This window comes from Notamacropus eugenii, chromosome 1, assembly GCF_028372415.1.
Source record: "Notamacropus eugenii isolate mMacEug1 chromosome 1, mMacEug1.pri_v2, whole genome shotgun sequence".
Taxonomy (NCBI): domain Eukaryota; kingdom Metazoa; phylum Chordata; class Mammalia; order Diprotodontia; family Macropodidae; genus Notamacropus; species Notamacropus eugenii.
Window position 1 is genome coordinate 574,996,305 of NC_092872.1, and position 26,564 is coordinate 575,022,868.

At 39.5% G+C, this 26,564-nt stretch overlaps 1 protein-coding gene across 1 annotated transcript; it reads right to left on the reverse strand.

The window, feature by feature from the left end:
• XKR5 (XK related 5) lies at positions 1-26,314 on the reverse strand. Its single transcript, XM_072634382.1, has 7 exons — positions 26,195-26,314; positions 23,172-23,355; positions 14,471-14,655; positions 12,756-12,965; positions 9,734-9,903; positions 7,474-7,585; positions 1-2,932 (listed from the first exon to the last, which is right to left on the reverse strand). Exons 1-7 carry the CDS (start codon positions 26,250-26,252, stop codon positions 1,665-1,667), a joined length of 2,187 nt encoding a protein of 728 aa, XP_072490483.1. The 5' UTR covers positions 26,253-26,314; the 3' UTR covers positions 1-1,664.
• Between the last annotated feature and the right edge of the window lie 250 nt (positions 26,315-26,564).

Genomic DNA, 26,564 nt, shown 5'->3' on the forward strand with positions numbered 1-26,564 from the left:
TGATTTCTGTAATGTAATTAACAATTGGCTTTTGTAAGGCAATTAGAGATGGCTCCTCTATATTATTTCCCCCTTTAATATACACTTCTTGGAAGCAGAGATTGTGGATTTTTTGTTTGTTTGTTTTGGCTTTTCTATTTATCTCCAGGGTTTAGTACAGTGCTTGGCACCTAGTAAGCCCTTAATGTTTGTCACTGACCACTTACCACTTGAGGCTCCTTGAGGGTTGGGATTGTTTCACTTTTGCTTTTGTATCCCTTGAGCCTAGTCCAGTGCCTGTTACAAAGTAGGTGTTTAATAAATGCTTGGCTGATTGATTGATGTGGTCTCCTAAAAGGCAGGAGGAACCAAATGTCTTAATAATTATTTAACAATAGCTAAAAATGTATTATAAAAGGCTTTCCATTTTCCATGCCAAATTATAGTTATACAATACAGCCCAAACTACTTAAGCTATCCCATGATGTCTCATGGGTTGGCTCTAATTGTAAATGGTAGGGAGACAAAAGGGTAGATAGACTTTAGAGGTACTTGAAATTGTCTGGAGTAGGTTAATGCTCCTAGATCTAGAAATAGAAAGGTCCTTAGAGGTCCTTTATTCTCCCATTTTACTTATATGGAAGTTGAGGCCAAGAGAGGTTAAAGATTTAACCAAAGGTAGTAAACGAAGAGTCAGGTATAAACCCAGATCCTCTGGTTCTAAGTTCAGCATTCCCTCCACTGTCCCATATAGAGAGAGATCCTTGGCTTCCTCATCTGTGAAATGCGGATGATTATAGCACCTGCTTCATTGTTGTTGGGAGGTAAGAATGAAATAACGCATAAGAATAACTTTGCTACTTCAATTGCTATATAAATACTATCATCATCATTATGATTATTACTATAGCCACTTTGCCAAACTTTCCTCATAGTACCCAATACTGGCAGAGAACCTGGAGGCAGGCTCATAAAGGCAACAGTCTCGTGGGCAGTCAGCATCAGGGGTCCTATCAGACTGTCTGCCTTGCTTTCTGCCTGGCTGTACATGTTAAACATGCTCCTTTGAGTAATAAATATATCCTTCTTTAAGCGAATTAGTCAGAAACAACCACCATAAAATTGAGGGAACCTTATGCTTCTTAAAAGTTGAGTTTGGTTATAGTGTCTCAGGAAATGTTCTTTTCTGGGAATGAGATGGGGAGAGAAGGGTGGAAAATATTGGTACAAAGGAACTAGGACATACCATGTTGGGTGATTATTAGCTTGTCCTTAATGGAGAAATGTCTAATACTTTAAACAACCACAAAAAAAGAAAGGGATGAAGAAACAAAAACACTTTGCTACATCACCAAAGCCAGAACAGGGATTCTGGTGTTATACCTTGGTTTTCAATGAATAAGTCCAAAGTTAAAAATACAACTTCTAAAGTTGCTATTGATACATGTGTTGTATATTTCTTATCAGCCTATAATCATCTTCAATCATGGTCATTACTTCAATATTTCGATGTATCTGCAGTCTCCTCTTCCTTTGATAGTATACATCATAACCCATCAACACCTTCCTGCTCCATTTCCACATCTTCTTCTAAATTTTCCTGAGGACCCATCCAACATACCGGAAGCCTCTTTCTGTTTCTTTGACTGTTCCAGAAATATATTGAAACAAGAGCTTCCATGCCTTCAATCAGAAAAAAGGTTTGTTTCTAGCCTTAACCTTTCCCTCAGACTGTCACTATCTTTTCTGGGTTCTGATTTGGGGGTAGATGTAAAACATGGTTCCTCTGAAGGTCTCTGTTTGCTCCTCATCATGGGCAACCAAGTCCCAACAGAGAGGTAGTGGTTTCCTGGAGCCCTCCAGAGCTCTTGAGGTCCCCCACATCTTGAGCCTGCAGAAGACACCCCTTGCAGACTACATTGATTACTGTCAAAAAGGCCTGTGCTACACCGTAAGTGGTTGGTTGTGCTTGTGCCTAAAATCGGGCTGATGTTTGCCACAGTGACAGGAAATGGTTTTGATGCCAAGTAATTAGAGTCAGACTTGGATTGCTCATCTTTTTCTGTTTCCACTTTCCTGTGGGAGACCTGTGGAGATGTCCTAGGCTCCTTGTGATGGGATGCAGCCCCTTCCATGGTGGCACTGAAGTAGAATGTGGAGTTCTTTTTCCCTCTCCCTGCTCTTCCTATCTGTCCAATGGGACTTTCTGTATCACTCTTCTCTTGCCTCCCTGATACTGTGTTCTGATTTCTGCAACCTTCTTCCTGAGCATCACACTTGTTCAATGAGAAGTCACCTTGCAAAATGGTAGACCCCTTTTCCTTCAGAAGTCCTTCTTGTGTAACAACAGGCATCATTTTCTGGAAGTATGCATGGTCATGCTGGCTACTTGAAAGAGTGATATAACTTGATGTTTCCAAAGGGTTCTCTTTAGTTGCTGGGGCATCTTCAGCCTGAGAATCTTTTTGCCAGAAACTCTGATATGGTCTTGTCACGTGTTGTTTTTGAGGTAAAGGAAATTCTTTCTCTGAAAATGAAAGCTGTATTTGTGGGTCAAAGCATTTAGTTGTTATACAGAAGGGTGGACAAACACAGCCTAGGCCACCATTGCCAAAGGCTGCATTAATCTTAGACATGTTTCCAGTTTTTAAGGCCAGCTTCACGAGCAGCCAATGGTGGTGCCATTTGGTAATGGTCTCATCTTTTACAGCCTGGCTCCTAAGAGAAGTTCCCCAGTCCATGCTAAGGGAATTCCTCTGACATGGTGCTTTGGAGTCTTCCATTGGGTACAAGCTTAGACTCTCTGATCTTTCCTCAACTGGGTTTGCACAATGAAAGGAAGAAGGCTCTTTTTCTGTTTTATCACTGCCACGGAACTTCCTTATAAAACTCTGCCAGATTTCTGTGGATTTGGGGTGTAGCTGGCTGTAATAAATTATGAGTGAAGCACAGCCTGAAAAAGACCAAAAGAACATGAAGTTATTCGTTGGAAGTCCTATCTTCCTGATGGAATGCAGCATCTCACAGTTTAGTTTTGACAAAAGAGGGTTCTTGTGGGAGCCCTCAGACTGGCAGATCCTTCCAGTTTTAATGTTTGTTCCCTCATCAGCTATTGTTGTATTGACTTATCTTTGTGTGGTGAATCAGATTTAGAATGGAAAAGGTTGTCTTTGGAAGGCCACATGGTGCAAAAGAACTGGAGTGGGAGGATGTTGGGTTTGAATCCTGGCTATGTCAGCTATGTGACCTTTGACCAGTTATTTAATTTCTTTGGGCCTCAGCTGCCTCATTTGTAAAAATGAGGGGTTTAGACTATACAACCTCCAAGTTCACTTCCAGCTCTCAGTCTATGATTTTATGTGCTGGTATAAAAGTCCATTCATTTTTACCAATGAAGAAACTGAGATCAGATTTTAAATTATCCAAGGTCATGCAGGTAGCAAGGAATGGATAGAGAATCTGACTCCAGATCTAGTATACTTTCCTATAGACCATACTGCCTTCCCATGTTATATTCCTCAAACAGAAGAGAAACTCCTTGAAGGCAGGGACTGTTTTATTTTTGTATTTGTGCCACCAGTGTGAGATTAACTAACATTTCTATCAATTTAAGATTGGCAAATGCTTAACCTATATTTCCTTTTGATCCTTATAATAATTTAGGTGCTCTTTACCCCCATTTTACAGATGAGGAAATTGAGAATCAGAGAGGTTAAATGATCTGCCTTAGATCAGTTATGTAGCTAGTGAGTGTAGGAAGTATGGTTTGAACTCAAGTCTGCTACTCTATCCACTGTGCTAGTGTAGTGCTTTGCATGTATTAGGTATCTAATAAAATTTTGTTGAACCAAAATGAATTGTACTGAATTGGATTTCTGGTTGTTTAAACAATTTTTAATCTCCTAAAGAAAAGTTTAGTATTAAATTAGAATAGTTTCCAACTTTTAAAAACTCATTGTCTTAGGGCACTTGATTCTGGGATGAATTCTTTGAGAGTGGCTCTAATTAAATAACTGTAACTGTGTGAGTGTGTGTGAATGTGTGTGTGTGTGTGTATGTGTGTGTGTGTGTGTGTGTGTGTGTACAGTTTCTTAAGAGTCATAATTTCATATACAATGTGATGAGTTAGTAACTCCAAAACCATTCACAAACACAAACACAAATAGAATCCCTAAACTGAGAGTAGTCTAAAGGTAGTTTCAGGCAGCTCCTCAGGAGCTCTCCAGGGCATGGAATTTTCACAACCAAAACAATACTTCTGTTGAACAAAAACAACTTAATCACTTTTTGTCAGCTCAATTTATTTTTGTCAGATGTGTTGACTTGGCAATAATTTCTTTAACAGAATATTTTCCAGTAATCGTCCCACACTTCCTGTTATACTGGTTGGAATTCCTTATTTCATGTCTATCATAAGTAGCATGAGTCTTGGGGAAAGACTATGGGGAAGCTGGTGAATCTGAATTTTAGCTAATTCTGAAAGAGTTTAGAGCTTAGCTGGGCCAGCCTTTCCTTTTACTAGTGAAGAAGTTGAAACCCAGGAAACACAATGAACTTGCCCAAGTCACACAGCTATTGGAGCACAGAAAAGTCTTGTATGACCTTGGACAATTCACTTAAGGTTTCTTTATCTTTAAAATGAAGAAGTTGAACTAGGAGAACTCTGAAGTCCGTTTCAGCTCTAATGATCCTTTACAAATACGTGTGTGTGTGTGTGTGTGTGTATTCATTTACATAATAAACATATATCATATATATATATAGAAATATGTTGATTCAATGGATAAAATATTGGCCTCAAAGAAAGGAAGACAAGTGCATATCCAGCTTCAGATACTTATTTAATTTGTCTCTGTCAGCCTGTTTTCTCTTCTGTAACTGGGGATAATAACAGCACTTACCTTTCAGAGTGTGAGGATCAAATGAGAAAAATATGTAAAGCACTTTGCAAACTTTAAAATGCTATATAAATGTTAGCCATTATGATTACATATTGCGGTCCGGACCTGTGATTTTAATGGTCTGTAAATTTCCTCCTGAAACCAGATGGGTAATTAGTTTGCAACTTACAGTCTTAGAGAATTATCTAGAGCATTGAGAGGTTGAGCAGTTTGCCCATGATTATCTATCTATCTGCACACAAATATGAGTATTTTACATGTAAAAATTCATTTCTTTACACTACGAAACACATGCTATAATTAGAAAACTGGAGTGAGGAGAATTGGGGCACATCTCTGACACACAGTTGACAGATACATCACCATCGTGGTAAAGGCCTTGAGACTATGTTATATGAAAATTGGTTGAAGGAAATGGAGATGTTTAGCCTGAAGAAGAAAAGATTTGGAGGAAGGGGGAACATGAAAGCTGTCTTCAAGTATCATAAGAGGGATTATCCTTGTTTTTCATGGTCCCAAAAGGTTGAACTAGGACCAAGGGGAGGAAATTGCTGAGATGTAGATTTTGGCCAATATATGAAAAAAACTTGTTACTAGAGCTCCCAAAAAAATCTGTATCCATATCTCTATATCTTTCTATATCCTGTTCAGGAAATAATGAGAAAAGAAATCTTCTGAACTCCCTTCTGACTGTGACATTCAGTGAGTTTGTAAAAGTTCTTAACATACATAGTCTGGGGTAATGGGCTTGAGAAGCGAAGGCAGAAAATCAGGTCTTGCTCTCTCCCACTATCTCCCAGATTTTTCTTTAAGGAGGAGAAGTCAGGCCACTAACATCCCCTGCCCCCACTCCTCACCTCAATCTCTTTCTTTTTACTGAAGATAGAAGGTTTGAAAGTTCATCACTAACTTTGGGAGAGCCCCCCAAGAAGCTTTCTACACTTCACCATCTCCCTCCTCCTTATCAGAGGTCTTCAGCCCAAAGCTGGATAACCATATATTGAATGCATTGTAACTGGGATTCTTAGTCGGGCATAAGTTACAGAATCACAGTATTTCAGAGTTGGAAGGGACCTCTAGGAATACCTAGTGAGATCAGATCAGAAAAAAGGCCACCTGTTCCCTGAGGTTCCTTCTAACTCTGAGAGTCTGTGGTTATACAAGAGGTATTTTATGACTGGGCAATTCCAGTACAATACAGCTCCACCATATGAACCAAGCAAACAAGAGAAGCAGACCAAGTTCATTCCTCAAATCTAAGGTCAAGTCTGCTTTGCTTTCTCCGTGATGTTACCTCAGGCTGATGCAGGTATCAGGGCAGAGTTCCTTCAGAAGAGTAGGAAAGGCAGATCATGAAAGTCACCCTGTGCTGCCAAACAGTAGTTTATACATGGTACCTACCTGATAGCTTGTTTTCAGACCTAGTGAACTCTGGATCCTTTTGCTCCCTTCCTCATAGTTCCCCTTTCTGGTTCATAACTAATGGCTTAGTTCTCTAATCCTGAGGGATATCTGCCCTGTTACTTTGTTAGACAACCAAAACCTCCCACCTGTCTGTTGTGGAAAATGAAATTGGTGAAACATCTGCACATGAGCAACTAAACTTAACCATATCACAGTGCCCTCACAACTCCACACAAATAAAGTCCTTTTTAACTACACAATCATGCAATTGTATATTTAAAGCTGGAAGGGATTTTAGAAGTCATCGAGTCTAGCCTCCTTGGACAGATAAGAAAACTGAGGCCCATAGGGGTTAAGTGTTTTGCCTAAGCCTTATTGTCACACACCTCTAAGTGGCTGAAGGCAAGATTTCAACTCAGAGAATTCCTGGCTTCAAGCCCTGCAATCATAACCGTATCCATTATACATGACGTTACCTGCACTATTTCACATTTACTCATCTGTGTTCATGTGACCTGACTCCCTGCAATAGCATATTAGATCCTTAAGGACTAACAATCCCTTGAGGGACTATTTTCTTTTTGCCTTTGTATCTCTAGTACCTGGCATAGTGCCTGGCAAACGAAAACACTTGGTGTTTATTGTTGAATGAATGGTAGAACATGCATTGAACTTGGAGTTAAAAGACTAAGAAGGTGTGGGTTTATATCCCAGCTCTGCTATTATTTTTGTAACCCTGGGTACTTTGTAGGCCTTAGTTTCCTTACTGTAAAATCTGGGGATTGGGCTAGAATGTCTTAAGGAATCTGGTTTGAAGTCCTAAAGCTTGCATGACCTTGGGCAAGTCACAAACTCTGGTACGAAATTTCTTCATCTGTTCAATGAAGGGGTTAAGCTGATGACCTTAAAGTTTCCTTCTAGCTCTCTCTATGATCTTATGCTCCTATGAGCCCTCTTGAAAGCAAAGGGAAAAGAAAAGGTGTATCCTTCTGATACCTATTTTTGGATGGAATCTCATAGCCCTACGTAACTATTCACATTTCAGGCTCTTTCAGGATATGACATGGCAAAAGTTGCTCTCTTTCTACATCCTACACTTGAGAATATCCTAGTGACAATTCTCCCTCCTCTTGAAGTTCATTGAAGGAAACAGAAGCCAGTGTGTTGGGAAAGTGACAGGCATTCTTACCAATAATAAATCCAGATACAATGCCTGCTGTCATCCACACAGTGCTCCATGATGCTCCCTGAAGAAAATCTGTGGCCAGCAGCAAAAGAGCTATGTTCTCCATTAGCATTATCTATGAAAATAAACAGAGTCAGCACAGCTCTTTTGGCTCATGCCCCAGCAGACATGGAACCCAACCCTAGCCTATCTTCTTAAACACAAATTGGTGTCCACAGCTGGCAGCATATAAATGCCTGGAAGGACCCTTAGTGATCGCTCATTTCAGGCTCCCTCCTCTGGCCCTCTGTGCTTATGGTAGAGATTGGGGAAAATCAAGGTCCAAATTGATAAGGTGATTTGCCTAAGATCACAGGAATAGGATATAAACTAGGATAAGGCCTTAGAGGACATCTGGTTCACCCCCCTCATTTCTTTTTTATTTTTGAAATTCTGTACATAAACACCAAATGAAATAAACATTTTCATATATACTCTATAATGGAGGAGGATTCCACAGACACCATAGAACAGAAGGAAAAATTACCAGTCTCTATTATGTAGAACCTGTTTTTCTTTTTAAGTATATAATAAATTCAACATGTAACTTTCAAAATTGTCTTGCTTATCTGAAATTCCTTCTAGCCTTTTTTCTGCTCTCTTCCCACATTTTAGTGCAAGCTCTAATTCTTCTCTCCCCCCTCATCTTCCCTTCTCCTCCCCTCTGCCTCACCCCCAACTGAAAAGAAATATTCATGTAACAAATATACGTAGTCAAGCAAAACAAACTGTCATATTGGTAAGGTCCAAAACTGTATGCTCATTCTTAATCCTGAGCCCATCACTTCTCTGTCAGGAGATGGGTAGCATGTTTGATCGTCTATACTCTGGAATCATGGATCAACTACCTTAATTTAAAAATAAGGAAACTAAGGTGGAGGTTGCTTAAGTGTCTTCTCCAAGGTGATTAGAGGTAGTAAGTGGCAGAGCCGGGATTTGATTCCAGGTTTTCTAATGCTAAATCCTGTACTTTTTCCATGATATCATGCCCTCTGTAGGGGCATAGTTGTTTGCATATTGCCTTTCCCATTAAACTGTGAGTTCCTTGGGAGCAGGGATTGTCTTTTGCCATTCTCTGCTTAGCACTTAGCACTATGCCCAGCAACTAGTAGGCATTTAACACATATTTATTAACTGAGTATTAAATCAGTCATTGGCACATAGAGGATTTCCTGTTACTATGTATGGCCCACTAAAGCATCTGTGTCTCAGTGACAAGAAAGTGCAACACCCAGGTGTCTCTCATAGAGTTGCGTCTCATGATGAGTTTTTCAGTTTCACTCTCAAGGCCACGGATCACTTAAGAAATGCCCCTGTGGTTTAGGTATGCCACCACCAGATGGTGGTAAGTCCTAGAGTCATATTGTCTTCTCAGTAAGGCAGATGCTTTTCCAGTTGACGGTTGTCTGCTTGAGCTCACTTTCTGATCCCCAGGGCCTCAGATGTATAACTATTAATTCCAACTATTAATGTAAAAAATATATTTAATTAAAACAACTACATAATAACTTCAAATTTAAAAGTTATAGCTAAGGTCAAAGTTTTAAAAGAAGTTGGAATAGAATGCTATAAAATCAATACAACTTCCTTTCCTGTTTAATTAGAGTCTGTGCTCATTCTCAGTTCTTTCTCCTCTTCTTTCACACTTTAACTCATCTATTTGACTGTGGATTCAAAGAAACCTCTTTCTCTCCTCCTCATTTAGCACTCAGCTCCAACTTAGAAATTCAGCTTTGGAAATCTTTCTTCTTTTTCATGAAGCCTCCTTTTGTATAGCCTGCTTCCGTGGCAAATGTTAGTTTTAGGACACATCAGTGAAATGTCTGCTTTGCTCCATTATCTCTCCATCCATACGCACCCCTCTCGCTGCACCACCCAAAATGAGGAGGGCAAATAAAGCACATGGACCTACATTTCTGTTTTTCTATCAACTGGAAGTTTTTGTTTTTAAAATTTTCTGCCTTAAGTTTCCTCATCCTTTTTTAAAAAGAATAATTCACTTTGCTTTATTTTGCATATAGTTTGTATTGACTTATCTTAGACATATTGGTTTCTCTCCTTTACCCCCAAAACACCTCAGTAGAATGTAAGCTCTTTGCAGGCAGGGATTATTCATTTCTGTCTTCATATCCTCAACATCTAACACATTCACTGTTTGGCACAGAGTAGAGACTTAATAAAAGCTTGCTGAAATAAATTCATTTGAAGAAAAATCATTACTTACCATATAAAATGTGGTCATTCTATTTCTGGAAGGGCTGTCCCAGAAATTGATGTAGCAGAAGACATACAAAGCTCCTACAAGCAAATTGAACAACCTCCAACAACAGGTACTGTCTATGATGTCACTCTGTTGAGCAACAAGCCAGAAGGTCATCACTAACCAATGAGCACCTATAAAAAAGCATCATAACAGGGAATTCAGCCCATGAGAATGGGGGAAAGAAGATAAAACCAGAGACAGAAAAGAGCAGATATCAGAGTTCTGGCAAACAGTAAAAGATTATTGTACCAATTGAGCCAGAGGAGAAATGTGGAACCCAGAAGGGATATGAGGCATAGAAAACAAGTGAGTCAAACACAATAATATTGAAAATAATAGCTAACATTTATATAGTGTTTTAAGGTTTATAAGACATTTAATAAATATTATCTCATGTCATCCTTACAACAACTCTGGGAGGCAGATAATATTACCTCCATCTTACATGAGGAAACTGAGGTAGACAGAAGTTAAGTGTCTTGCCCAGGCTCTCATAGTCAGTAACTGTCTGAGACCATATTTGAACTCATTTCAAGTCTAGTGTTCTCTCCACCATGTCTTTCAGCAAAAATTAATTTTGCAATTGTTTTGGCACTTATCCAAATGTCAGCAACAGCTCTCAAATCTACTGCTTCATATTCATCTGTTGATCAATAAAAGAGGTACAAATTCTGGTGTCCAAGCTAGAGATCTACTTGGATCAGTTGTGGCTTTAATTCCTGTATTTTACATAGAAAAATGAGACCAAAATGGGGTTCACAAAAACTTAAAGAATACCAATAATTTCTCCTCAGGAGTCAAATTTCTTCATGAAACTTTCCTTTAGTAAGTGTACTAACTTTGACTTTTATCCTGGGGTTTAAAAATATTTTTTTCCTCCATTTCCTGCAAAGGGCATTGTTCATGAATGGACCATAATTACCAATGAACTGACAAGACTGTTCCTTAGCAGCAGATACATGCATGTGCACACACACATATTTACACATGCACATGTGCATATACATGTGTGGCACTTTTTGTTCTATGGTTGTTATAAACTTAATTGTGCTCATCTTTTATTCTGTTAGGTGATGAGAAGTTATAATTCTCTTCAGAAATTTTTTTCTTTTATTATTAAGAGAGTGGGATTGTTGTGAGACTATCTTAACTTGGTCTCCTTGGTTACTGTTTGTAAGGGAGGTATTCATATCTGCTAGGCTTCAATATGAGATGAACCATGGAAGATAAATTTTAGAAAAAACCCAATTATTATAATTCCTTGGTTTCCTTTTCCATAGATAGTCAGAGCTGGAAGGGACAAGAGAGAGAATTACAGAGATAGTGTTGGAATGAGCGAAAATGACTTTCCCAAGGTCATATAAGTGGTAAATAACTAGATTTGTTTTGAATTCAAATATCTTGACACTAAAAGCAGTCTTGTTGCTACCCTAGACCCTTTCCCTATATCAAGGATCCATGACTTCCTCAGTATCAGTATGAGGAACTCCTAGGTTGAAAATTCCCTTGCATTGATTGCACAGGTTCAGAAGTTTTGTTTGAATTAATTCATCTAACAATAATCCAGCACTCTATCAATCACACCATCACTGATGCTTAAAAAATATGACAATCAAATTTTTAAAAGTGTGCCAATAGTAACTTGAATTCAGTTCCTCAAGGGAGACTTCTGAGCATGTCTGAATTTCAAGGGAAATTCTTGATCACTGGGGAAAATGTGATCACATAGGTAGGACTCAAGAAACGCACTTTGAATTGAAAAGCCACAACCTAAATGTCAGATCCAAATGAATTTTGCAGATTTTGAAAAGAGAAAAACATGAGAAAAACAAACCAAAAAAGGCAGCATGACTGTATGAGACTGACTCCAACTTCATTTTGAGAACCATGTTGGGGAGGGAAGGGAAACAGAATAGTCTTGAAGGATCCTTTGGAAAGGCTCAAAGAGGGAACTGAGTCTATTTCACTGGAGTTATATCTATGGTTCTATATATGGAATGTACCTACAAGAAGGTAACTCAGAACACGGAAGGGATAGGAAACTATTCTACAGGATTAGCTGAATAAATTGGGGATGTTAACAAGGAGGAGATATGATTTGTGGTGATGGAGTTGAATGGGGAGGTGGTATGTGATACTGTCTCCAATCATGTGTAGGGTTTTCATTTGGAAAAGGGATAAGATTTGAACTACTTGGCTCTAGTTAATAAGTAGCAATGAGAAGATGTTTCAGAGAGTCAAATTTTTCCTTACTGTAAGGAAAAACTTCCTAACAATTAGATGTATCACAAAGTGTAATAGGTTGCTTTGGAAAGTAGTGAGTTCTTCACTATAGAAGGTGTTTAGATGAAGACTAGATGATTACATGTCACAGATGGTAAAAAAGGGGATTTCTACACAGGTAGAGGTTAGGTTAGATGACTTTGAGCTCACTCCAACATTGAAATTCTGTAGGAAGGGTAAAGCTCTTGAGGCCTTCTCTTTACCCCAATAATTTCCTTCTTTTTTTAAATTCACTGGCACATTTGTCCCCAGGGAATGGAATCTAAGTCTGATGTGGAGTGGTTTAGGTGAAGACTGAAAAGTGTGAAGAGTTGTCAGTCTATGATACTGTCTACTGTACCTACGTACAGAATGGTAGCTTCAGGTGTTGCCAACTTTTTTCAAGTGTTTGTAAGGAAATCAATATTCACTTCTGTAGTTTACATTAAAACTACATCCTCAATACCAGGTATCTAGATGATGACCTGTTGTCCATGCTTTGCCAGCCTTATGGCAGACCATAAGTATGTGCATGGTTTGGTTAGGGGCAGGAATAACTTTGCCTGAATTAAATTTGCTAACTATGCAAAAAGGATTTCCTCCATTGAGGAAAATATGGCACCTTTCCATGAACCCTACACAAAAGTTCAACTAAAACTCTATAGTTGTATAAGGTATCTCACATATTGAAAGCATTTGTGGAAAGGAAACCTCAGCTCACCTCCAACAACCAAGACCCAGCAGTGATAGGTTTGGGAAAACAGAACTAGAGTTATGATCCTAGTTCCCAGCATAGTCAATCTCCACAGGAGCTGGCATAGGAGGGCAGCCCATGGCATAGAGAGATGTCCTGGCTTCATCAGGCACATGACACGAGCATAAGAGACCAGAGACAAGGACAGTGATGACCAGGACAGGACTGCACTCACACCTGGAAATGAAGTGGTAGGAAAAAAAATAAAACAGAACCCTTTCGTATACTTTATATTCTTATTCATCCTGCAAATTTCTTCCATTTTATGGGAAAGTTTAGCCCATTAGTATTTAAATTTACTTTTCTATCAAATCCTGTTATATTATCTCTTTTAAAAGAACAACACTAGCTACCCATGGCTTGTTTTGCTTAAAACAGTTTGATACTAGTTTTTTCCTCTTCCCATAAAACATATGGTCACTGCCCTCTGAGCCTTTACTTATTTTGTACTACTTCTAGGTGCCTATAGTTTGTTTTGCTTGTACCAATCTCTCCTTTCCTGTATGCTTTGAAATAAACAACAAAAGAATAAAAGAAACAATAAAAATAAACCATAGTGAAAATAACTTTCAAAACTCATTTCTTTCTTGAGGTAGTGAACTTTTATACAAAAAACAGGACTTCATAAGTATGGTTCCCATCTTATATCCTAATTAATAACATTAATAGCTCACATTGCACCAAATACTTCTCATCACTATTTTGTAAAGTAGCTATGAAATGTATTATTATTCTCATTTTACAGATAAGCAAACAGAGATGAATGACAAACATTTATGAAACTTATATCACTCTAGGGATGCCAGGCTCTAGGGATACAATGACAAAAATGAGACAATCCTTATTTTCATGAAACTTATATGCTGTTAAAGGAAATAACCTGTGCATATAAAAGTCGATTTGCAATATGTCCAAAGTAAACAGGTTATCTGATAAATATCTTGTTTCCAAGATATATAAAGAACTGATCCAAATTTAAAAAACAAAGAGCCATTCCCCAATAGATAAATGTTAAAGGATATGAACAGGAAGTGTTGGAAGGAATAAATTCAAGCTATTAACAATTATATAAAATTCTATAAATCATTAATAATTAGAGAAATGAAAATTAAAGCTACTCTGAGGTTCTGTCTCATACCTACTAGAATGGTAAACATGACAAAATGAGGGAAATGACCAATGTTGGAGGAGCTATGGAAAAGTAGGCACATTGGTTCTCTGTTAGAAGAGCTGTGAATTGGTCCAGTCATTCTAAAAAGTAGTCTGGAATTATGTCCAGAAAGTTACCAAACTGTGCATACCCTTTGACTCAGCTATGCCACTACTAAGCCTATACCTGAAAGAAATCAGAGAAAGAGGAAAAAGTATCTATATGTACAAAATAATTTATAAAATTTCTTTTCGCATTAGATCCAAATTAAAAAGTAAAGAGGGTGTTTTCCTAGGAGATGGCTAAACAAATTGTAATCTATTGATGTAACAGAATATTATTATGCCATAAAAATGATGAAATGGATGCTTTCAGAGGAAACTGGGAAGACTCCAGTGAACCAGTGTAGAGTGAAATGAGTTTAATTGATCACAGGGATAGTCACTGGCAATATCTGAAAAAGGCAAAAAGGCATATGTTCTGATTCCCCATGGAGAAATGGCTTAGTTCATCCTTCACAATCTTTTCTTACCTGGGACAGGATCTTTTAAATCAGCTGCAATGAAAGTATACGTCTGCAGCAGCAGGTGGGGCCCCATTTGGAGCAGGGCTTCAAGTAGTCGAAGCACAAAAAGATCTCCTTGTTGCAGCAACAGTTTCCCCAGTCCAGGAGGCTCCTCTTCCTTTCCCATAGCTGCTAAGAAGGCATCCCAGTGTCTAAGCAGAACAAAACCATTCTATCATTCCTGAAGAGACTAAAAATGCCAGGGGTTGCTGGTTGATCCTAAGATTAATATAAGGCAACAGTATGACATGGCAGTCCAAAAAGCTAATGCTGAGGATATGCTGAGAAAAATACACTATCTAGAATGTCAGTCAGATCACATCTGGAAAATTGTTTCATTCGTAGCATCACATTCTATGGAGGATACTGACAAACTGGAGGCACCTATGTAAGGGAGGACAATGACTAGGACAGTGAGAGGATTGGGGAGGCCATGCTACTTAAGGATCTATGGAAGGAACTAAGGAATTTTAGCCTGGAAAAGAGAAGGAAGAAAGGACACAAGAGAGGAGTGTTTGAATATTTTAAGATCTATCACATGGAAAATGGAGTAGGCTTCTGCTTGGCCCCAGAGGGCACAGCTTGGTATGACGGGTAGAAGCTGCCAAGGCAAATTTAAACTTGGTATAAAGACAAATTTCTTATAAATCAGAACTCCCCAGAAACTGTAATCGCTCCTTTAGGAGATAGTGGGCTCTCCTTTAACAAAAATCTCATAAGATACTCATCTAAGATAAGAGTAAGGGAAAAAACACTTAAATATGCTTATAAATTATAGGTTTATATAATTATATATTAATATCATTTATAAGCTTATATAAGAATTAAGTAACACATATAAGCATTATCATCTCTATACATTGTATCCTTTCTAGTAATCACAGAATAGGGTAGCAGTTTTTAATCTGGAGCATATGGATAAACTTTTGGGCACTCATGAACTTGGATGGGAAAAAAAATTACATTCATATTTTTGGTCACTTAAAAATGAAATTTTAGTATTTCCATCAATTATTTAAAACATTATTCTGAGAAACATCAATTATTTAAAATATTGTTCTGAGAAGAGTTCCTTAGGTTTTCACTGGACTGCCAAAGGGTTCATGACATAAAAAAAGTTAAAGAATCTCTAGAACAGGGTAGATACTAAAACTCAGGGGTAGGGAACCTACAGCCTTGAGGACATATTGGCTTTCTAGGTCCTTGGATGCTGACTTTTGACAGTCCAAGTTTTACAGAACAAATCCTTTTATTAAGGGGATTTGTTCTGTGAAGTTTAGATTCGAAGGGCTACACTTGAGGACCTAGAGGGCCATATGTGACCTTGAGACCATAGGTTCCCCAGGACTGTAACTAGGTGGTAAGCTCTTTGAGTGAAAGGAATACATTGTTTCTTCATCTTTAGTTCCTAAGTTCCCAGCACAGGCACAGGCACAGGCACATAAAAGATACAAATATTTGTTGAATTAAGTAACAGTTCTTATCCCTGAGAATGATCAACAGTATGGCCATCTAGATTCTAACTCCACGTAGGAGGAGTTTTGTCTTATTATAGATTCCCTGGGATCCATGGGATGACAAAAAGTTAAATACACTGAAAAACAGAAGTGTTTAATGTAGATATCAATGTGGATGTCTGAGCTCAGATGGGCTTAGTAGGGGGCTATCAGTTCAATTCAAGGGCAGAACTGGGATGTGGTGTCTTGAGGATATCTAGGCTTACTTTACATAGGATCTAAAAACCTGGTCTGACTCTACTAATAGGATGATTTCCTTAGTGTTCCTTTGGGTTAAGGATAATCTGGAGTTAAGCCAAAAGAATGGATGCCATCAGTCTGGATGATCTCAGAGGTGAACTTCACAGACCCCTCTACTAATCCAGAGGTGGGAAACCTGTGGTCTCGAGTCCACATGTGGCCCTGTAGGTCCCCAAGAGTGGCTCTTTGACTGAATCCCAACTTCACAGAACAAATCCCCTTAATAAAAGGATATGTTCATACCCTTCCTTTTTGTGTCTACTTTGCATTTTTACAATGGTTTTATAATATATTATTGTTTTTTTACCATTACCTCTATGCCTTAACTATCCCTTCTATATTGAGGTCCATCTGGGCAGGAACTGTGTTTCATCTAAACTTCCCATCTTCCCCAGCACTGAAAACAGCACTTTGAATGCAGTGCTCAGTATGGTTGTTGAATGAATGACTGATTGACTGAATGAATGAAAGAATGGGCTGAAGTCAAACCCCAGTAAATGGACAAAGAGATAGGACACTCATCATAAGGTTCCCCCCACAATTGTCCCCTTCCTCTAATCCTCAAATCTCTCCTTATCTACTAGCTTTTTCCTTGCTGGCTACAAATACTCCTTGGTCTTTCCTGTCCTTAAAAATCCTCCCTATTTCCTTACACTAGAACTCTTTTCTTTAATGATCAAGCTTCTAGAAAAAAATTTTCCACTCTCATTGCTACACTTCTCACTTCTCAGTCCCTTGCAAATGGAATTGTAACCTCACCACCTAAATGAAACTGCTCTCTCCAGTTCCACTTCCTTCTCTTCCTGGATAAGTTCTCCTCTGGATAAGTTCATTGCATTGTAGTGCCTTGGTTCTCCTTCTGATGCCTCCTTATTTACATTGTGTCCCCTAATTGTGGGAATATTTCATGGTTCTGTCCTAGGTTGTCTTTTCTTTCAAAACATTCAGTGATTTTATTAAATTCCCGTGGGTTTAATTATCATCTAGATGCAGGTGGCTCCTAGATCTATATATATCCAATCTCATTCTTTCTCCTGAGCTACCTAATATTGAACATTTTGAATTGGATGTCACATATGCCTCTCAAACTCAATGTATCCAAAACAGAACTCATTATCTTTTCATCCAAATCCACTGTTCTTCTGAACTTTCCTATTTTTGTCCAGGATACTGATATTTGTAGTCACCCTGGTGTAACAGCAAGGATCCTGACATACACAGGAGGGCCTGCTATACAGGTTCTTAGATCTGCTTTTCTAAAAGGAAAACAACTTTTAAGGAGTCAATAATTACTTTAATCAAGCACATATATCATTCACTTAGTTCAAGGGGAAAAGTCAGCACCATGAACTTCAAAGAAAATACAGAGAAACAAAGATCAACCAATAGACAGGCCTTCTGACTGTCTGATCATACATACATAGTTACCAGAGAAAGAAGCCCCAACATCTGGGTTTTCAAAGCATAAAGGCTCCTGAGCCACTGCCCAGTCAGGTCACATAAACACTTCCAATGAGTAAGCCTCAAAACAAAAACTCACCTAAGAGTTTTTATATACTTTTCAGAGCCAGAGGGCATCACAACCCTAGAGAGCCAGTGCCTCATTAGAAATTAACAAAAGGTGTGTGCCTTCCAACAAAAATTATATCCCCTAATCAAATTTCCCTTAATAGGCAGGCCCATTAATGAATGGGAAAGATCTTTAATTCTCATTAGCATCACACCAGATTTAGGCCCTTCAATGCTTTCTCAACTCTTCACTCTTACTCCATTTATCTTGTCGTCTACTTCCACAACCATTTTTGCACCTACCGCTTCTCTCCACTAACAGAATTACTTCTGTAGTTCAGCCCTCATAACCTCTAGGTTGGACTATGTCAACAACCTCCTAAAAAGTCCACCTACCTTAAGCTACCAGATTGTTATTTCTTAAAACATAGGTCTGCCCATGCTACTTTCCTACTCAATAAACTCCAGTGGTTCCCTATTATTTTTAGGATCAAGCATCTTTGGCATTAAAAGCCCTTCATAACCTGGCTCCAAACTACCTTTCCAGTTGTATTACATATTACTTTCCTTTCCACACTCTGTGGTCCAGCCAAATTGGCCTTTTTTCTGCTCCGTTTGTATGCCACTTTATACCCTGTAGAGGCAGAAGTTTATTCCTTTGCACAAGCTACTAAGAAGGGTTCACTATCACATAAGAAACTCTACTGTTTCAGGATTTGAGAATGGGGTAGGGGACTGTGATTTCATCATCACAGAGAACTCCCAGTATTTGCAGATGAGCCACTTCTTTGTAACTGATAGTTAAGGCAGTTGCCTAAGGGTACTACAAGTTTAAGTAACTTTGCCCAAGGTCAAACAGTTAGAACCTGTTACAGGCAGAATTTGAACTCAGGTCTTCCTAAATCTGAGGCCAGTTGGCTAGCATTACATAATGTTAAGAAATGAGTTTATGAGACAGTGAATCAATAATCTTTTCTCAAGTGTACAACTAGATTTCCCCCCAAATCTACCTAGAGTAGTTTATCTACTTCTAGAGGGTTAACCCGTCTAGGTCAGGAGTTTTACCCAAGGAATCTGTGGATAGATTTTAGAGAGTCTATGAAGGTGGACAGGGAAAAAAAATTTTTTTTTACTGAATTCTAACTAACATCTAGAATTTCCCTCAATTATCTAAAAAATGATATTCTGAGAAGGGGTTCACAGGACAAAGGGTTCCAGGACACACATACACACACACACACACACACACACACATACACACACACACACACACACACATACACACACGTATAGAATATAGTCAATTAGTATTTTTTTCAGTAGATCAGATTTCCTGAAAGTCATATATTATTTTCCACTATGAGTGCCCCAGATGAGAAGTCCCTGAAAGGAAACCTCAGAGAAGGGGCATCTTCAAGTCATGTCCTTAGTGTTTTTATTATAATAAACTGAATAAAAGGATTATGTTCAATAGAGTAGAACTTCATAAAGACTCAATTATCTGAATCTGTGATTCTTTATAGAGTTTACAAAAGAAATTTCTCTCATCTCCATCTAATAGTAGTAATCATGGGATCACAGATTGGAAGCTCAGAAGCCACTTAGTTCACTCTTATTTTACAGAAAAGGACGTGAAAGCAAGAGAGATTAGGTGATTTGCTTATGGTCAGGTAGGTATTAAGAGACAGAGATGGAATTTGAACTTGAGTCCTCTACTTCCTTTGGTAATCTTTCCACTGTACACAAGTCCTTTTAATAAATCCTGGAGCGCTACCTAATTTGTGCACAAACACAGGACCAACCAGTTCTCTTCTGACTCCAACTCTGGTCATGTATAGACTTTAGAGGTTGTTACTAGAGACCTGCGTTTAAAGCACCCTTCTGTTACGTATTTGCTCTTGGGCAACAACCTATATTCTTTACCCCAAAAACTGGCTGACCTAGCATTCCTGTGCAGACATAGACACCTATAAACAGGTACACACAAATACAATCTTTTACATATAAATATAAAAATGTGTGTATGTGTATTTACACACACGTATATATATATGTATTGTATATATATATTTATATTTATCACAAACTCAGCAAAGCATAAACACAGAAAATAATCTTCAGACTTCTCTTTCTTAGACAACCTATGGTCGTCAATCAGCCTTCAGCTGAAGGCAGTATGGCCCAGGGACCCAGTTCATTTAGATTCAAAGCTGGAAGGAATCTCAGAGATCTTTGAGTTTATTCCTTTCATGAGGTTTTGAAAGATTAAGGGGGTTTGCTGACACAGAGAGTAAATGAGAGGGGCAGGTTTCCGACTCAGGTCTTCAGTTTCCAAACCTACTGCTCTTTCCATGGCTTCTCTAGGTAGTTCATAGAATTCTACTCCAGGAGCACATTTACATGCATACATGCATAAATCATCATTTTATCATACCAAGGAGCTTATGGGCTGCTTGTATATGGACTCTCCAACTTTATTTTCCTTCAAGTCCCAGCACAGGTCCAATCTTCTCCTCAAAACCTCTCCCCACAAAGTGATCTCTGTTACTCATATTTCCTAACTCACTTGGGGTCTATCCTTTGTACTTCTTGCCCTTTCCCTGGGATCTGAATTGTTTTACATACTCCCTCCCCCCTCTCACAACCCAAACCCCCCAGTCAGCACTCTAAGCTCCCTAGATTTCCTAAATTTCATCAGTTTAATTCCAGGGCTATGATTACAAGCCCTCTAATCCACCTTCGTTTTATAGACGAGGAAATGGAAACCTGGAAAATTTAAGTGACTTGCCTAAGGCTGTCTAGGTAAAAGAGTGTGTGTGTGTGTGTGTGTGTGTGTGTGTGTGTGTGTGTGTGTGTCCTTCGTTGCCAAAGAAGACCATGCCATCAGAAATGACGACATGACTTGCATTTGACTTTGTTTTGAGTGAGGGAGGGTTGTGCAGGTCACCAGCCTCACTTCTCCTCCAGAGCTATCTGAATCCAGTGACCAGATATTCATCAGGACGGCTGGAGATGACCCAGGATGAGGCAACTGGGGTTAAGTGATTGCCCAAGGTCACACAGCTAGTGAATGTCAAGCATCTGAGGTGAGATTTGAACTCACGTCCTCCTGACTCCTGCACTGGTGCTCTATCCACTGCACCACCCAGCTGCCCCAGTAAAAAAGTAAAAGACAGTAAAATGTAGAGATGGAATTTGAATTCAGGTCCTCGGCTCTTCCCACTGGGACACATTATTCAGAAATTACCTTGTATTTGTTTTGTATACACTTTGTAGTGTAACATAATGGATAGAGAGCTAGCCTCAGAGTGGGAAGAACTGGAATCAAGTCCTCCCTCTGACATATACAGTGTATATGATCCTGAGCAATCGCTTAACCTCTCCAAGCTCCCAGGCAACTCTCTATGAAAAGGAAGTTCCTCATCAAGAGCTCCCTAAACTGATGAAATCAAAGCTCTGTTCAAAAACAAAAAAAGCATGTATTTAACAGATATTTAAGAACTAACTCAAAAGAACAAGACTCCTCGACTTTGTTTTCCAGTTGGAAGACAGAATTGAGTCAGGCCCTAGAATTTTTAAATCTTTGAGTGACAGACTGGGAAGAAGGAGTGGAAAGGGGAATAAGCATTTAGATAGCACCAATTATATGCCAGGCACTGTGTTAAGCAAGCACTTTTACAAAAATTATCTCATTTGATCCTTACAATAAACCTTCGAGGTAGGTACTTTTATAGATGAGAAAACTGATATAAGCAGAGATTAAGTGACTTGCCCAGCATCAAACAACTAAGTGTCTGAGGTAGGATTTGAAATTGGGTCTTTCTGACTTCAGGCTCAGCATCATCTCCTCTAAGTGTCTCAGGTGAGAAGTCTCAGGCTGAAGCTCTAGTTGTACTAACCTCTTTGAAAATGGAAGGAAGATCCAACAAAAAAGTTTGCTCTTCAATTTGGAACTACGCCCAAAAGGCTACAAAAATGTGCACACCCTTTGACCCAGCAATATCACTTCTAGAGCTGTATCCCAAAGACATCATAGAAATAGGAAAAGGACCCACATGTACAATAGTATTTGTAGCAGCTCTTTTTGTGGTGGTCAAGAACCTGGAAACTGAGAGGAGGCCCATCAAGTGGGGAATGGCTAAACAAATTATGGTATATGAATGTAATGGAATACTATTGTGCTATAAGAAATAATGAGCAGACAGACTTCAGAAAAACCTGGAAAGACTTACAAGAACTGATGCTGAGTGAGGGGAACAGAACCAGGAGAATACTATACACAGTTACAGCCATGTGGCTGTTTTGTTAGACTTAGATCTTCTTAGCAATGCAAGATTCTAAGACAACTCCAAATGTCTTTTGATGGAAGATGCTCTCCACATCCAGAGAAAGAATTACGGAGTCTGAATGCGGATTGAAGCAGACTATTTGCTCTCTCTTTTTTGTTTTGTTTTGTTTCTTTTTTCTCTTGGTTCATTCCATTGGTTACAATTCTTTGCAACATTAATATGGAAATATGTTTAATGTGATGAATGCATGCAGTCTTGGGGAGGGGGATGGAGAGGGAGGTGGAGAAAATTTGGAACTCAAAAGCTTATGGAAAGCTTATGTTGTAAACTAAAAAAAATAAGTAAATTAAAAAAAAATTCGCTCTTTCCTCAACTTCCCTTCCCTGTGCCTCTTCAGTAACAGAGATAAATAGAAGTTTAAATAAGGGGAAGAAAGCAAATCCTCTGCATGAATGTTACAAAGTTTTCTAAACTGGGGACTTTGAGATATAGCAAACTTTTCACTGAAACAGAATCCATAAACAAGAAGAGAGGGTTACCATGTGGACCCGAGGAGCAGTTATGTTGCCCGTAGGCCAAAAAACTGGCTAACTGGTGTAGTAGGGGTTTGGTTGATTAAATCCTCAGGGACAAAGAAGGCAAGGAGGCAAGGGTATTCCTAAATTGTTCCCTTCACTGTTGACACTCACAACCACCAGTGTTACATATATAATAATAATAGCTACATTTATACAGCACTTTAATTATGCAAAGAGCTTTACAAACAGTATCTCATTTTATGCTCACAAAAATCCAGGAAGGTGAGGGCTACATGTATTAATGTATGTACATAATTCTCCTGAGAGAATGCAAGTTCCTTGAGAATAGAGGCTATTTTACTTTTGTCCTTGTATTTCTAGCACCTACCATAATGCCTGGTACATAGAGGTATTTAATAAACGCTTCTTGACTGGTTAATTAATTGAATGACTGTATGTCCAGTTCCTAATGTAGTTCCTTGAATAAGGAGGTATTTCAGAAATGTTTATTGAATGAATGGATGGAGGAATGAACAATGAATGAATGAATACAGGGAATTGAATCCCAAGATATAGGAATTCTGTCTGCCCTTACCGTTTCCATATGCCAAGCTGCAGGAGATGCACAATAACCAAACAATAGCTGCCTTGATGACCATCCGCTAGGAACCACAGATAACTTAGACCCTGAATCAAGCATCCAGGAAGGAGAGCTGAGACAGTGAGCCATGCCCACAGATACTGTTCAGTGTAAAAGTAATAAACCACAGTGCAGAGGCCTATAGGAAGAAAAGGAAAAAGGAGAAGTTAGGGAGTAAAGAGGCCTAGACCTCCCAGCTTCAATGTCTCAAATACTACTTATTCTAATGGGAATCAGATCACTCAATCAGTAAATTAAAAAGCAAAAAGCAAAAACATGCCAACTAATCATGTACTAAGCATTTTTTTCTTTTCTTTTTCTTTTTTTTTTTTTTTTTGCTGTTCATAGAGCCTATTAGGGGCTTGAGGAAACACAAGAATGTATGACATAGCTTCTCAAGGATTCAAAGATATCAAAGAATTATTCAGTGAATCACTACCTGAAGTTTATTATTCCCTACTCAAAGTAACTCCCTCCTACAAGATTAAGGAATTACAGATACTTTAGCTGGTGAACAAAATAGTATCTAGTATTAGCTTCCCTGAAGAGCAAAGCAAATCTGAGATGTCCCAGACACAATGAAATGTTGCTGCAGGGTTGGGAAAGGACTAGATGACATCCTGCCTCCTATCTCCCAAGGAGAAAAAAAACGAACAGTTTTATCTTTAGACATCACAGAACAAACATTAACTTGTACTTTTGATCCAGTGCTCCTCTTTGACAAGCAGGGGGATAAGGCTTCTTTGTCATGTGGGAAACCACTGTGAGGTGCAAAATTATGATGCTAATAACGCTACACATTAAAGTTTATAAAATACTTCAGCAACAACAACCCTTCTAGATTTTTACTGTTATGCTCATTTTCTATATGAGGAAACTAAGGCTCAAAAGGGTATAGTGATTTTCCCAGGGCTACACAGCTAAGAGATAGCAGAGCCAGGACTGAAATTCAAGTTTCTTGATTCCAAATGCACTATGCCATAGTGCAAAGTGGGATAATCATCATCATCATCATAACAACAATTATGATAGCTAAGCAATTTATAAAGCACCTACTATGCACCAGGCATTGTGCTAAGCACTTTACAATTATTGTCTCATTTAATCCTCACAACAGCCCTGGGAGGTAAGTGCTATTATTATCTCCATTTTACAGTTGAAGAAACTGAGGCAAATAGATTGTGACTTGACTTGCCCAAGATTACACATATAGCAAGGCTCTGAAGTAGGACCTGAACTTATATCTTCCTCCCTCCAGGCCCAGTGTTCTACCCACTGTACTGCTTAGCATAGGAATTTTTTTTTTTAATTGTGTAGACAGGCCCCCTTCTCTCTATTCTTATTTGTTTGTGGAGGCCATCTCTGACCCAGTAAGCATTATATGGTATTGGCCAGAAGGCTCATTCCAGGGCATTCCTGGTATGTGATTGATATGTGATTCTCCAGGGACAGGCTGTCATAGGAACCTAGGGGTAGGGGGTCCAAAAACTGGCATCATGGGGAGGAAGGGTCTGACAAGCAGTGGTGTTCAAATCCAGCATATAGTAAGTACTTAATAAATGCTTGTTGATTTGACTTGACTCATCTAATTGATTCCCTATCACACTCCCCACACTCCTTTGAAATTTGGAGTTGTGTAACTCCTTTTGAAGTCAGTCTATGCTATTTACTATATTCCTTCAAGTCTTTGGTCAAGTTATTTCACCCTCAACTTTCTTTTCTGCAAAATAAAGAGACTTCTCCAGATTTGTGTTCCTATAAATTGAACAAAAAGTCCAAATCTCATGGCTTCTTTCTTTTTTACCCTCCGAATTTGTCATCTTGAGTCTTCTCCACTCTACCCTTAGCTGGGAACCCCGGTTTCCTCTGGCAAGATGCTTAGTCTGGGATCTGGGAATTGTTTTTAAAAAAAGTATTCCGGTAACTACACTTCAATATAATTAGCTTCTTCTTGAATCCTATGTATTGCATTATATGCATTTAAAAAAATTTTTTTTTTTCTGAGAAGGAAGCCCATAGACTTCATGACACAAAAAAGGTCAGGAACTCCTGCACCAGAGTCTCTCCATTCTGTATCTGTCATCCTACTAATCATTCCTACTCCATCTCCAAATTTATCTCCCCTCCACTTCCCCATTACAACCTCCCAACCATGCCTTCCCGCCTTCCTCCTAATGGCTACCGGAGTTTGGCAAGCAGAGCTGTGCATTCCAATCCCTTCTCCAGATCGGATGCATCTCTCGGTTTGAACAGCTAACTAATCCTGGGTCTAACAATCCAAAATCCATAAGGCGGAGGAGGGGGAGAGGTGGTGGAAGGGGTGACTTTGCAAAGATCGTACTTGAGAGAGCTGCCGTAGGACCAGTGGCTAATAAGCATGAAAAGGATAGTTATCAGCTGCCTGATTGAGAAAAAGAGCGGGAGTTTGCAAGCGTGCAAAGTTAGAGATTATGCAGAACAAGGGTGTGTAACTTGGAGAAGGAAAGGAGGAAGTTGTTTTGGGGGAGGGGAGCGTGCTTCCAGGCTCAGTGAAATTTGCTGGTTTCCAGGGATTATGCATGGAGAGACTTGAAGAAGAAGGCTTTGAGGAAGGAGTGGACTGGTTCCACTCTGTTGGAGGGGAGGGGGTGAGGGAGAGGCTGAGTGAAAGTGAGAACAGTTATTTTGTGTAAAAAGGCGGGCCCAGTCTGCAGACTGGAGAAACAGGGAAGGGAAGTCTGCGCTCAGTTTTAAAAACCAGCCCGGGAGTGGGTTTGCAACTAACTACAAGAACTAAAGGGGTGCTGGTTACGCGGAAAGAGGAGTAGGTACTTTGCATGCGTGGAAGCCAGAGACTGCCCGCAAGCATTGTTAGACACTACAGGAGCTGGAGGGAAGCTGCAGCCGCTGGGGAGGGGAGAGGAGATGAAGAGCGGGATGCAGAGCCCCGGGGTTAGTCAGTGAGTCCCCCTGCTCCCCGCCCATCTCCGCCGACTCACGCGCGCCCTGCTCCGCCGCCAGCAGCAGAGCGCATAGCACTAGGTATCCCGTGTGCATCTTCAACGCCTTTCCTGAGTTGCAGCTATTCCGGGTGGGACTCCGACACAGTGCGGGCCGGATTCAGGACTACTGGCGCGAACCCCGCCCCCCCAATTCGGAGCCCGCCCAGACCCCCACCCGCCTTCACTCAGGTTTCCATTGGCTGATGGAGACTAGTGATGGAGAAGGGTGAGCAATCCTCAGCCTTGGCCCGGACTGGGCAGAAGGGCTCACACTCCAGTGGGCTTCAGGTCCCCTCCCATTTTGGGGTACGCGATTGCTGTCTGCGGAGAAGAATTAGGTGGTCCTAGGTTCCATTGGAAGGAAGGG